The sequence below is a fragment of the Camarhynchus parvulus genome, chromosome 7, assembly GCF_901933205.1.
Source record: "Camarhynchus parvulus chromosome 7, STF_HiC, whole genome shotgun sequence".
NCBI lineage: Eukaryota > Metazoa > Chordata > Aves > Passeriformes > Thraupidae > Camarhynchus > Camarhynchus parvulus.
This window is the reverse complement of record NC_044577.1, coordinates 28,371,658-28,384,226: the sequence shown is the minus strand read 5'-3', so window position 1 is coordinate 28,384,226 and position 12,569 is coordinate 28,371,658. Positions and strand designations below refer to the sequence as shown.

Here is a 12,569-nt window from a genome sequence, read left to right as displayed (position 1 = left end):
TGGTTGTGCTGCCACGTCTCTTCTCTTCCTTTCTTCAGATAACAGTACTGTAAATGGAACAGATCCAACAACAGAGATGCCAACTTCAGCACCTACAGGTAAAAGGCAAAAATGCTCATGCAGCATTTTCTAGGGACAGCTCGGAGTGACCAAATCCCAGAGAGCTCTGTAGCCCCCTCAGACAGGAAGGAATTCCTCTGCCTTGGGTTTCCCATATTCCTCTTGCAGAAGAGACAAAGCTCCCTGCTGGCCTTTGCTGCAGGGAGAATGTGTTGGGGAAGATTGGATGAGGCTGCTTTTTTCGTGCTCTTTGCCTTTGCCTCTTTCAGCAGGCAGGGATACAAGAGAATCCCTGCAAAGAGGTGACCTGGCCCTGCAGGGAGCTGTGCCTGAGGCTGCTGGAGCACAGGCAGGGAGGGAGCTGGGGCAGAGCCTGGAGTGGGGCTGGGGCCAAGAACCGTGTCCAGGGGACAGGGCATCTGTCTGTCCTGGAGCTTTCCACAGTAGGGCCTTCCAGTGTAGGTAAAGTGTCCTCATTTAATGCTGTATCTCCTTGCCACTCTTCCCCGAGGGGCCTTGCTGCAAGTGGAATGTGTTTGGAGGAGTTCACAATTGTTGTAGCTTTGTGCTTGGGATCTTTTTCATCAGGAAAAAAAAAAACTGGTTTCACTAGGTTCTCTGGAAAAAATAGTTGGATATGAACCTTATAGGAAATGAAAATTCATTGAGTGTTTTACCTTTTTATTTTTTTGGGGTATGAATGAGAATTCCTATTTTTTTCCCCATTTCGCAGAAAATGTCTCATCCATGAGACTGTACTTATGGACTGTACTTATGTGAAGTGTAAAAACCAAGGCAGGGTGAAAAACAGAATTTGATATCTTGAAAGAGAACTGTAACTTCCATCCTATATATAAGATGTATAGAAATATAAATTTTAATTACTTATTAACCACTTAAATTATGTATATATATAAAATACATACTCTAAAACCTTACAGAATATATATATATAATTACTCTGAGAAAATATATTATGATTCACTTTGGACTCCTCATTTTATTGATGTGTCTGCAGTAAAGGACTGTGCTATGACACTGTCATAATAAGGCAAGTATGTACCAGTCCACTATTAAAGACACACAGGCTATTGCAGTCTGGTTTTTTCTAACAGTCACTGCTTTTGGCAAGCCTTCTTTCTTTGATTTGCTTTTAGTTGTATTAAGTAGAGTTGAACTGTGAATGCTCAGTATGACAGATAATGAATTTCAGCCATACTCTGTGTCCTCACTGTGATATCCTGCTGGATTGTGCAGGGAAAACAGTTACTATACATTAAACAAGCCAGATATATAGATGTATGCTCTGCAATTGCATCTATACTCTCTAAAACATATCTGGTAGATTCCCTTACTAGAAGTATATATGATCTACTCAATATATGAATGATTTTATGTATGAACTGGCTATTGCAGAAATTCACAGAAACCCTAATGTCAATATCTTTCATCTTGGTATTAGTGGACTTTTGCCATGGAGATCCTTGTGGAAGAAGTTCAGCTACATGTATTTCCTTACAAAGCAATTATACCTGTGTGTGCGAATATGGATACTACTACAGCAACAAGAATTGTTACAAAGGTGAGTTGCAGAAGGGCATCAATGCTTTTAATTACCTGCTCAGGTGGATTTTGCTTCCCATATAGCTTGTTGTCATGTTATAATTGAAAACAGAATCAGTCTGGGAAAGTGACTGCTGAGTGATTTCTTGCTTTGCAGGCAGCCACTCCTACAATGACCTAGATTGCAATCTTGCAAAACAGTGACAGCCAAGGAGGTTAATGTTCTAGAAAAAGAAGGTGAATTCTCTGTCAGGGGCACAGGAGATTAAAATGAGTGAAAAGCAGGAAAAATATACAAGTGTAAACCTGACATTGATATTAATGGCAATAATTTTAAAAGGACCAAACTTATGAAGACTTGTGAACAACCAGATTGATTTTCCCCATTGCCAAACACTCATCAGAGTCCTGTGGAAATGCATCTCTGAAATGCTTCTGAAGGCTAAGAATGTGAAAAAATAGGGCTTCTTATTTAAGGATCAGCAAGCAGGATTCTCAAATTTATTTGTGAGGCTTAAGAAGCAGGTTGATTCTGAATTACTTTCTCTGTAAACCATAGTGAACCACATTAGCTGCTTAATAGCTGCAAATTTGGAGTACTTGATATACATTTTTTCTCACCAAATTTTGTAACACCTTCCAAAAAGTCTTGTAGCTTCAGGCCATGCTGACAGTTTAATGTTACTCAGTTTCATAAATAGGACAGATTGTTTGGACCCAGGAATCCTGCCTTCTTCCCTGGCAGCCAAAGTACATCCCCCATTGTGACTGAGTTGATTTGTCCTCTGCCAATCCCTGCTGTATATGACAAATAGCACTAATTTATTTTCTGCATTGTATTTCCCATCCCTAAAAGCTGGAGAACTCTAAGGTGAAGCTGGGCTTTTTTGAATGCTTTCTAATTTACACTCTCTGTTCTCATTCCAGGGGAAGTATTCCCAGCCACCATTGCAGTGAACATGCCTTACAGCAAAAATCTTGAAATTGTGAATTCCACAGAGTATCAAGAACTGTCCAACAATGTGTCAGCATTTGTGAGTGACAATGGTTTTTCCCCCCATATATTTAAAGCTATACTGGATGTCATGCAGACAGAAAGGACACTCTCTTTAATGTGGGGCCTAGAAAAGCTCTTCTCTACAAGAAATCTGCTTCTTTCAAAGAATGCTTCACATTAGTTTAGACTTATCTATAAAAGACTTTGCCCTCAGATGAGCACATGCATGGCTCTTGCTGAAGTGAAGGGAATCCCTGAAGTAATATCTGCATTTTTAGTACCACTTCTGTTCTGGAGAGTTCTCACATAAATTTCTCTGCATCTTTGACCATTCCTTCTCCAGAAACAATGGGGCTGAGTGAAGTTTTCCAGCCTATTGAGTTTCTGATCTCTGCTGTTTGCTGAAGGCTCAATAATACTCAGTGGTATGAGTAAAAATGAACAGCTTTAATTTTTTTTAAAAGCAAATTATTGGCTCCACACAGCACAAACTTTTCCAAATGGCTGTCCAGCTGTGTCTAAATACTGAATAACAACCCTCTTCCATAAGTCTGCCAGTATTGGTATTTTAGTGTTTTTAGTGAAATGGATACTGCACATTTTTTATAATTCTATGATTATACATAAAATCTGGAATAGATTTCCTGGAGAAATAATATGATCAGTTTAATTTATACTGCCATGTTGAAATAAGTGGATTTGCTTATTTCTCTTTCTGGCAGTAAGGAAAAATATATATGCAACTCTACCAGACATCTGATTAAAAAATATTCACAATGTTAATCAGGAATGATCAAAAATGGTTATCAATTTCTGCATATTATTATATTGCTTACTATGAATGTTGTCTCTGAAAGTGACCAAAAGTTGTTCCTCCAGAATGTTAAAAAAATTTCTCAATTTTTTTGTCCAGCATTTTTTTCATGATATGGCTACAGAAGTGCATCATGTGTTGACTAAAATAAATACATAATAGAATGCAAAAGTGAAAATAGCATAGAAAATAATTTGAATTTTATTACAAAGAAGGAGAGAGAGTTAATCTTTCATTCCAGTTGATTTAGACATCTTATCCTCTTCTCATGGTGCCTCCTGCTTTTGTGGCAGTTGAAGGCAGCTGCCTCCACTGGTTGTTCCCTGCTTCACATGGGATGAGGGAAAGCAGTGATGTTTCTTCTGATTCTGTTGAGCTCCCAATGCTTTCATGAGTGCTTCCTCCCACAAGATTGACCCTGATGATCTCACTTCACTGCCTCTCAGGGACATGTGCCATCTGTGAGGAGGTCAACTTCTCCCTCTTGCCCCTACTTGTACTCAGATTGGTGCTGTGGAGACACCCTCCTAAGCAATGAGCTTGCAAAGGGGTATCTGTAACTGTCAGCCAGCTAACCCAGCCTGAAATTCATTCTCCATCCCTCCACTGCCCTCCCATCCATATTCTACAGCACCACCCCACTGCTCCTCTTCTGCAATGGCTTGCCTGGTGGATTTAACACATCACCTTCCTCTATTTGTGCCTGTAGTAGCATATTCTGTATAAAAACTTTACTGCTGAAGCCTCAGTGGTTCATGTGATTTTGGTCTATGTTTCTACTTGCCTTGAACTCAATTTTCTTTCTCTTTTGTAGTTTAAGAAGGCCTTCAAAGATCTACCAGGCTATGAAGAAACTGTCATCATGAAAATTCAGTAAGTTTGCCTGTTTATTTTTTGCACAGTATATGCTTCCACATACCTCTTTTTAATGTTTCCCATGAAGTTCTTGGTTTATTAAAAGATATGGGATGAGTTCAGCTCAGAATGCTTCCCCATAAAGGAGGGATGCTGGCCCCATTTTTACCCCAGTGTTTCTGTGAATTGGGCAGGCTGAGGCAGCCCCACACTGTATGTGCTGCTTCTAGCACCATGTAGGATGCAGCACTGTGCTGTAGCTTGCAGTCCCTGTGGTATCTGACATGTCTGAAATTCTAACAGTTAACTCTGAGTTCCTGTGACCATTGGGAGTGCCACCCAGCTTGGAGTCCCAGCTTAATTTAAAAACCTTCGTTACAGAAGGCATAGCAAATGTATTTCATTGTGCATTTTTTGGTGTCTCCTGATGGCAGGTTGAGCAAAGATGCTGCTGAATGGGTTGTGGTGTAGCTGTGGGCATAGGTCCCTTGCTGGTCTAGGCAGACCCTGTGAGATGTCTCTTTTTTCCCATCCCCATCTGTTACAGGTTACTGACCCCAGAGCTCTGCCAGCTCCTCTGTGTTCCCTAACCCCTATCAAGCAAAACCTGGCATGCTAGCACATGCTAGCACAGGGCACCCCAGGGATTAAGCAGCTAAGCACAATGTTGTTCTAACAGAGTTGTGGGGGCAGTAACTTCCAGCAGAGCAGTTGTGATGTGAGGCACAGTAACACCTCAAGGAATGCAGCAGTCTGCCACTGAAGGATATTTGTGTGCATATCCTGGCAGCAGGAGGTTTAGCTGTAGAACAGGGAAGTCACTGCTGCTCTCCAGCTCACACCAGGGAGGTTGCTGTGAGCTGAACCCAACCCAGGTAGTGTGTAGCCTGCACAGATACCTCTACATGGCAAACAGCCCCTTCTGCATTCAGGGTGGTCACACCCTGAATTATCCTCACCACCCTTCAGGGTGGGTTCTCCACATCATGCCGGGATAACACCACAGGCTGATGGAAGCAAGTGAAAGTCAGAGTCTAAGAGATGAGGTTCTCCACACTGCAGCTGGTTTGAGGTTAACCCAGCTAGAAAATGCCAGTTGTGTATCAAAAGCACACAAAGGAGCAGTGCTGTTATGATTAAATCCAGCAGCTACCTATTTACACCTGGACCTACTGGAAAGATGGCTGTTAATGTATTCCTGAGCAAGATTTACACTCATTTTCAGGTCTCTTGGCAACTACCTACTTTATGGGAAGAAAGAAGGTAGTTCTGGGGGAGAGAGGGAGATTTGGCAGATTTTCTCTCATCTTTGCATCTAGCTTGCATCTAGCTAGCTTTGCTAGCTTGCTCTCCATATGGATTATGTGAAACTTTAAAATGGTCCTATCTGTCCTTTTCAGACCACTAAGTGAAAACAGAAATTCTGATTCAGGACTGAATATAACAGTGACAAACCTGTTCAAAGAGAACTCCAATCAAAGTGCAGCTGCAGTTAGCGCTGCAGTAGAAGCTGTAACCAAGAATGACACGTCCTTTGTCAAGGCTTATGAGGGTATGTAACTCCTTGCTAGGGAAGCAATTAATCAGCAGAAACAGAGATTTTTAAAACCTGGTTGGAAGATTTCTGTGGGCATAGGAGCCCATCAAATCATAAGCCCTGTTGATTTTAAGGAGCTGAATGTTCAATCTCAGGTAATTTTGATGAGTCAACAATTCAGTGCTAGTGTCTTTTGTCTTGTTAAGGCTTCCTACTCCCTGTGTAAAGAAGAAAAGGTAAATATTTTTCCCTGGTAAGCAATGGCATGGTGGTTTTAGCCTGCTGAGTGTTAAGAAGTGGGAAAAGTCAGGATAAAATATATACAGATATATGTTATGCTTTTGAGAAAAAGCCAGTATTTTACTGGCAAAATAGGATGAAACTCTCTTTAGACTTCTCCCATAATAAGGCATGGTAATTGAAATGAGGCCTCACTGATTAGCTACTGAGCTAAGGGATTTGTTGATCTAAACCAGTAGTCTTGCATTATTAAAGGTGTAATACTGGGAGAAAGAGTTTCTAATTAAAATAAGGATGATTTTTTTTTTTTTTTTTTTTTTTTAAATATAAGTTCCTATTTTGAAATCAGCTTTTTAAAAAGGCATAGCTAATAATGAAGAGTCTGTTTCATGGCTTAAAGCCTGAGTTTGTTGTCTGAGGGTGACTGTATCCTCAGCTGTGAGAAGGAAATAGAAAACCACTGAGGGCTCCCAAGGCACCAGTGCAGTCACATCCCTCTACAGCATGCCATGCACTGAGGTCTTAAACCTTTCCCACCACAAGGACATGGATCTGAAGAGCAACACACTGAGCAAACAGGATACTAATGCTGCTCATGAAATGAGCTGCATGCCCATAAACATTTATATCTCTCTAGAACTGTATGGAATCTGAGTCTCACAGCTCAGCTGTGGAAAAAAACTAGGAGAACAGTTATGGTTTTTCTCTGTAGGGTTTTTTGTTTTGTTTTGTTTTTTAAGGTGAGTCAAAAAGTTAGTTTTCAGAATAGGAATTTACAGGAAGAATGTCTCTTTTCTTGGATTGGAGCCAGGAAGGTTTGGAGATAGTTGAAGGAGTCTGAGAAACAGAAGGTCAGGAGATGTGATGGAAACAGGACTGCAACTGTTAAAGAGCAAGAAGGGAAAAATGGCTGGTCTGATAGTCTGCAATATTGATGTCCCAAGAAAAGGAGTTATATTTTTTCTATTTAGAATTATTAAATAATTGGTTTATGATTTACTGGGCAAGGGCACTGCTTTCTATGAAAGGGTATTCAACTTTGCTCCCTGTTTCTCTTTTAAAGCGGCAAAACATTGTGATGTTTATGAATGTGATCTTAAGACCACAGTGTGTGAAGAGGACCAGTTTCCACAATGCAAATGCAAACCTGATTTAGAAAAGACAAAATGGGATGATCGTTCTTGTTCAGGTAAGAGCCTTGCTGCTTTATCTTTCCCTGAAAGACTGATCTGCTTCTTCCCTGTCTTGGTCCTTTTTGAGAAAGGTGCTGGGCAAATGTGCTGACCTCTGAAAATCAGGAAATGTGCATCCTGTTAAGAAAGCCATAGAAACACATCCTCACGTTTCACTGTGAACAAATCTATAATTGTATTCCAGCAGAAGAAATTATTAAAACCTGATAAAATCATCACTGAAACCAGTGAGTAGGCAGGTCCTTAAATGCACTGTTAGAGTTCTGGTAAGAACTGAAACCTAAACAGGTAAAGGATGGAACAAATTGAATCCTGTACTCACAGCCTTCTCTGCTAGGACATATTTTGGCAATAAATTCTACAAGTTACTTGAAGGAAGCTGACAGAACTGGAAGTCTCATGATGCACTACAATGACCTGTTAAGGCTCTGTCTCTTGTTCATGATTCTAGATTTGCATTACCTGGATTTAGGCAGGCCTTTTGTGAGAAGAATGATTTCTGTCATTTTTGGGAACTGTTAGTTGTTAGAGTTTTATTTACTTTCTTGTTTTGAGTCTTTAAGTGAGTGCTCTGTTTATATTTTAGCTACCCTCCAAAGCCCTGTGATCTACCTAATTTTCTTAGAAATACCTTCTTTTCTTCTTATGGAAACTAAAACTTTCACACTACACATGTAAAAAAAAAAAAGTCTAACATGTAAGATTTTAAGAAAAACAAAAAATAATTCAAAAATCCAAGACAAAGATATGAAATCTGGCTACAATAAATCCCAGTGAGATGTGATCCAGTGTAGGCCTTTGTGGTCCCATGCCTGACTGGAACTGATACAGTTTGCCATACAAATCATCTGCTGTGAGATCAAACTTCATGGTTTTGAACACAGCCTGTTTACTTCTAATTTTGCGATTTTACATTTCAGTTTTTGCTTTACATGGGTACAGTCCTAAAAAAGCCATTCGGATGCTTTAAAGCACAGGAGAGGGGTGGGTGTGTGTCTCCAGAGCAATAAAACAATCTTCTATCTGCAATTCACTTATGTTTTTCTCCCTGAAAATACAGTTTGCAGTGCAAACTGCTCTGCAGCAAAATACAAGTACTGTGTACAAGAAGAGGGTCCAAAATGCAAATGTATGATTAACTTTAAAAAGGAGGACGAAGAATGCGTGCCGTGAGTGTTCAGCTTTTTATTGAATTCCTGTGCTGTAGGTGAAGGCAGGGGAGAAGAACATCTGCCACAGGTCCAGCTGCAGGCCAGAACAGGCTGCAGCTACATGAATCAGAGAGCTGCCCAAGGGGGAGGGCAGGGGGTGTCACAAGCTGGGGTGTCACAAGTTGTGGGTTTTCACTCCTTGGCATTAGTCCTTTGTGTGCACTCATAACACCTCGGAGGAAAGGCAGGAGACCCAAGGTCACCCCTGAGTCAGTGAAGAGGACAAAGTACTTCACCACATCAACACAAACTGCTCTGGCAGCGTGGCTGAGCCATGGGAGCTGCTCTGCTGAAGTGTTTAGTAAGCAACAGGCATTAGAGCAAGACATGCCTCCAGTCCCTGCAATGTTTGCACTGCTATCAGAGGGGACTGTTTCCCAATAACTTTCAGACCTTAATTCCTGCTTGGTTTCCTCTCTGAAATTATTTCTGTGAGCTCAGGATCAGAACAGAACAAGGGTGTTTGCTGGTGAGGCCAAGTGTGACTGGTTGTGCTCTGCTCTGGTGGATAAACAGAGAGACTCACTCCCCATATCCATTAATTCAGCTCTTTTTGTAGTTATTATTGCTGCCAATTGAACATTTCTTACCATAAAGCTGATATATTTTAAATATAAGAAACTACTATGAGAGGAAGGTAGAGTTGCCTGTCCTTATAGACCTTATACTGAGGCTTTTGTTTAAAGATATTGCATGGCAATTCTAAGTGGCTCAAAGATGCAGAGTTTAGTTCTTTAGAAAAATTAGGTCCTTTTAACATTTTTCAGACTGAGAACCCGAAACTTTAAGTGCCAAGATCACCAATCGCTCTGAAAAATCTCAGATTGTTTCACTTTAATGAAAGTAACAGTAAGATAGGGTTAAAGAGGAAATCTGTAATGAACACACTTTGTGGAGAAATTGCTGATTAAGGAGTGAAATATATTATTGTTTTGTGATCATAGAATGGTTTGGATTAAATGGGACTCTAAAGATCATCTTCTCTTTCTTTCTTTCCCCTTTTTCTCTCCTGTAGCTGTCCAGTGGGCTACTCTGGGGAGAACTGCAGTGACAGTAAGTATAAGAATTTCTGATTTTTAATTATGGTCTTGAAAAATAACTAGTAATGCTTAATCTGTCTGAGATAACAAAAAAGTGGTGGCCTTTAGGGGTGCCACTATTCTGCATTTATAGAAGGACTATGTTAGGGGGAAAAAAAAGTGAAATTTCTCTGTTGTCTTATGTGCCTAGGGCATGGGAAGAGCCTATTTGACACCTAACTACATAGTTTAGCATCAATACTAGCTTAAACAACCCCCACATCCTCCCAGTTGTTCCTGTCCCTCACCTATAGCTATGTGTAAAACCATTCAGTGCATAGCATTAGCACCCAGAGCTGGAGTCAAAACAGCCATCCATCAGAGATGGTCTTTAATGCAGATCCTTAATTTACATCTTTCTGCGTCCACAAAATGTTGTAAGCACCAGGAGCCTGAAAATAAATCCCTTCCCCTTCCCTCATTTTTCAATATTCACCGTGAGTTATCAATTGACACATTTCTTTTTTGCCGTTTTCCCCCCCAGACAGTGAGCTCATCCTTATAATAGTGGGCACAGTGTTTGGAGCCATTATCCTGTGTTTAGTGATAGCAGTCTCTGTTATTTCAGTCAGGTAAGAATATTTCTTACAGTTGAATAGAAACTGCTTTGCTGTGTGTTCAAAATAAGAGTTTTGCACTCGCTAAAAAAAACCCCATGCTGTAAAAATCTGTTGCATGCTTCAGAATGGAGCTGAGCATTCAAAATAAGGTGGGAGTGGACAAATCAGTAAGGTGGACTTAATAAGTGAGGCACACTAAACAGTCTTTTAAAATCTCCTATGTTCTTTCATCTCCTCTAAAGAGCAAAGCACAAACAAAATCCAGAGAAGAGGAGCCTGATCAGGTCAGGGTATTCTGACAGGACCACCTCTGATGACAGACCAAGCATGTTCCCCAGGGTCCAGACCACCTCTGGCCATGCAAACCCAGGATATCAGCCCAACAACCCCTACGAGATGCGTTCCAGAAACAGAGATCATTTTCCAGAGAGGGATTATGATGATTTGGTAAGTGTTTCACATAGTCCTGTGGGAATGGAATTCCTGAACAGTAGCACTATGGGCTACAGACATTATTGGAACCTAAGTTCCCCTCTGTACATCCTGCCTTGGTCTCGAAGGCCAAAGTGGTATAAAGGCACCCAAACAACTGTAGCTGCAGCTGAAAAAAATTGTCTTAATGCAGAAATTTTCCTCAGTGCAGAGATCAGCACTCATGAAGACCTTTCTAAAGCCCCAGTAGTCATCCTTGAGCCACAGGAGGGATGTGTGAAAAGCAATGGTCAAAGCAAGAGCTTGGCAGCCCAGTGGCCTGCTGTCATGTCATAGGACATTTGTCTGCACTGGTCAAATTCATCCCGCAGTACAGGTGTGCCTGCAAGCATCACAGGCTGCTACTACCTGGGCTTCCTTCAGGCTGCTGTAGAGTCAACAGGTGCTGCAGTGGCACCTCCCAGCTGCAGCCTCATGCAAGATTCACAGTCAGTTTAAGCTGGGACTGATGCCCAGGGGGTTGTGTCCTCCTGCCTGGCTGCTGCTGCATGGTTCACAGCAAGAGCACCTGCAGCTGCTGCAGCATTGCTGAGGGGAAAGGTGTGAAGTGCCATAAGTGCCATGAATAATACAGCAGAGTTTTTGCACCAGGGGAGCCTGGTCAGCAGAGGTGTGTCATTATGTGGAAGGCATGTTCCAAAAAAAAAAAAAAAAGCCTGATTTATCCTTGAATTCTGCAAGGGAGCCACAGAGGAAGCAGAGGCTTGAGATTAGCTCAGTTTGGGTTAATAACACCAAGGTTGTGGGATTAAACCTTGTATGGGCCATTCATGCAAATGTTAGACTTGATGATCTTTGTGAGTCCTCATTTCTCTTCTTTTCTTGTCTGAAAATTCTCTTTAGTATGAAATATCACGGGAGCCCACAGGCTTTAGGACACAGAGCAGATATTGAGTGACCAGAGCAGTAGAAGGATGGATGAGCACCACAGCCCTGGGTCAGAGCAAAGAGTTTCACAGCCTCTCACCAATGCAGTCACTTCAGCAGAAGAGACAACAACATCCTTAACCCCAGATTCTCTCAAGATTTTCTAGAGGAAGACTCCTGCTTGAAAGAGATCATGGACAACTTTGAATAAGAGAAAAATGTTAGGGAGTAGGGAGAAGAAGAGGACTTCTTTTAAAAGAACTAATGTGCTCCAATAAACATTAGACTTCTTCAATGAGGCCAGTACATTGGCAAGAGAGTGAGTGTACACAAGATACCAGGATTTTAACCCTGCTGGTTTTCAGCTCTTCTGGAAGCTCTTCTGAAAGCTCTTCTGGCCCAGGCAAAATGTGTGATGCTGAAAAACATCCGTACCCAGAGCTTCACTTGGATTTGTGCTCACTTAATTTGAACTACGGCTTTGGGCAGATGAAAACTGTTTTTCATGAGAATATGACCTGTTTCAATTTACTGTATTAGATACAGGTTTTTTCACCCTCCTCAACCCCTCAATATTTCCCATCTGAAAGCATTCTGTTCAGATCTCTGCTGACATGGGTTGTGTGAGACAATGGCACTTGTGTCTGACCTTTTCCACAGCCTTCTTTCCCAATACAATGGCAAGATACAATATCTCCAAACAGACACTATTCTTCATCTTGCAAAACTGCATTGATTTTACATTTTTAGCTCCTGTGGAAAGTGTTAGCATTTTTCTTTCTTCTTCAGTCTTTATGTTTGAATGATAATAAGCTTGGTGTTTGGGGTTTTAAAAATTTCTTACATACAGTCAATAAATCAGTCTGTAAAAGAATCTATATTTTACTGTGTTTCACTGAGTATGCATTATCTGTTGACTGGCATTAACATTATATTTATATAAAATACTTACATGCACACATATGTACATATATTTATAGATTACAATCATTTAAATAATCATTTAATTCTGCTGTATTTTGTGTTTTGGTTTTTATATATGCAGATTAACTTTTCCTATTAAACATTATTTTTTCTCAGTACCAAGGCTTTCCTATGTTC

General features: G+C 40.8%; 1 protein-coding gene across 1 annotated transcript; it reads left to right on the top strand.

Annotated features, from left to right (window-relative positions):
• The first annotated feature begins 55 nt into the window (after positions 1–55).
• MUC13 (mucin 13, cell surface associated) lies at positions 56–11,534 on the top strand. Its single transcript, XM_030952736.1, has 11 exons — positions 56–98; positions 1,523–1,642; positions 2,551–2,657; positions 4,249–4,307; positions 5,690–5,841; positions 7,130–7,255; positions 8,320–8,428; positions 9,486–9,523; positions 10,034–10,121; positions 10,352–10,556; positions 11,445–11,534. The coding sequence occupies exons 1-11, from the start codon at positions 77–79 to the stop codon at positions 11,493–11,495; spliced, it is 1,077 nt and encodes a 358-aa protein (XP_030808596.1). The 5' UTR covers positions 56–76; the 3' UTR covers positions 11,496–11,534.
• Positions 11,535–12,569: the final 1,035 nt, after the last annotated feature.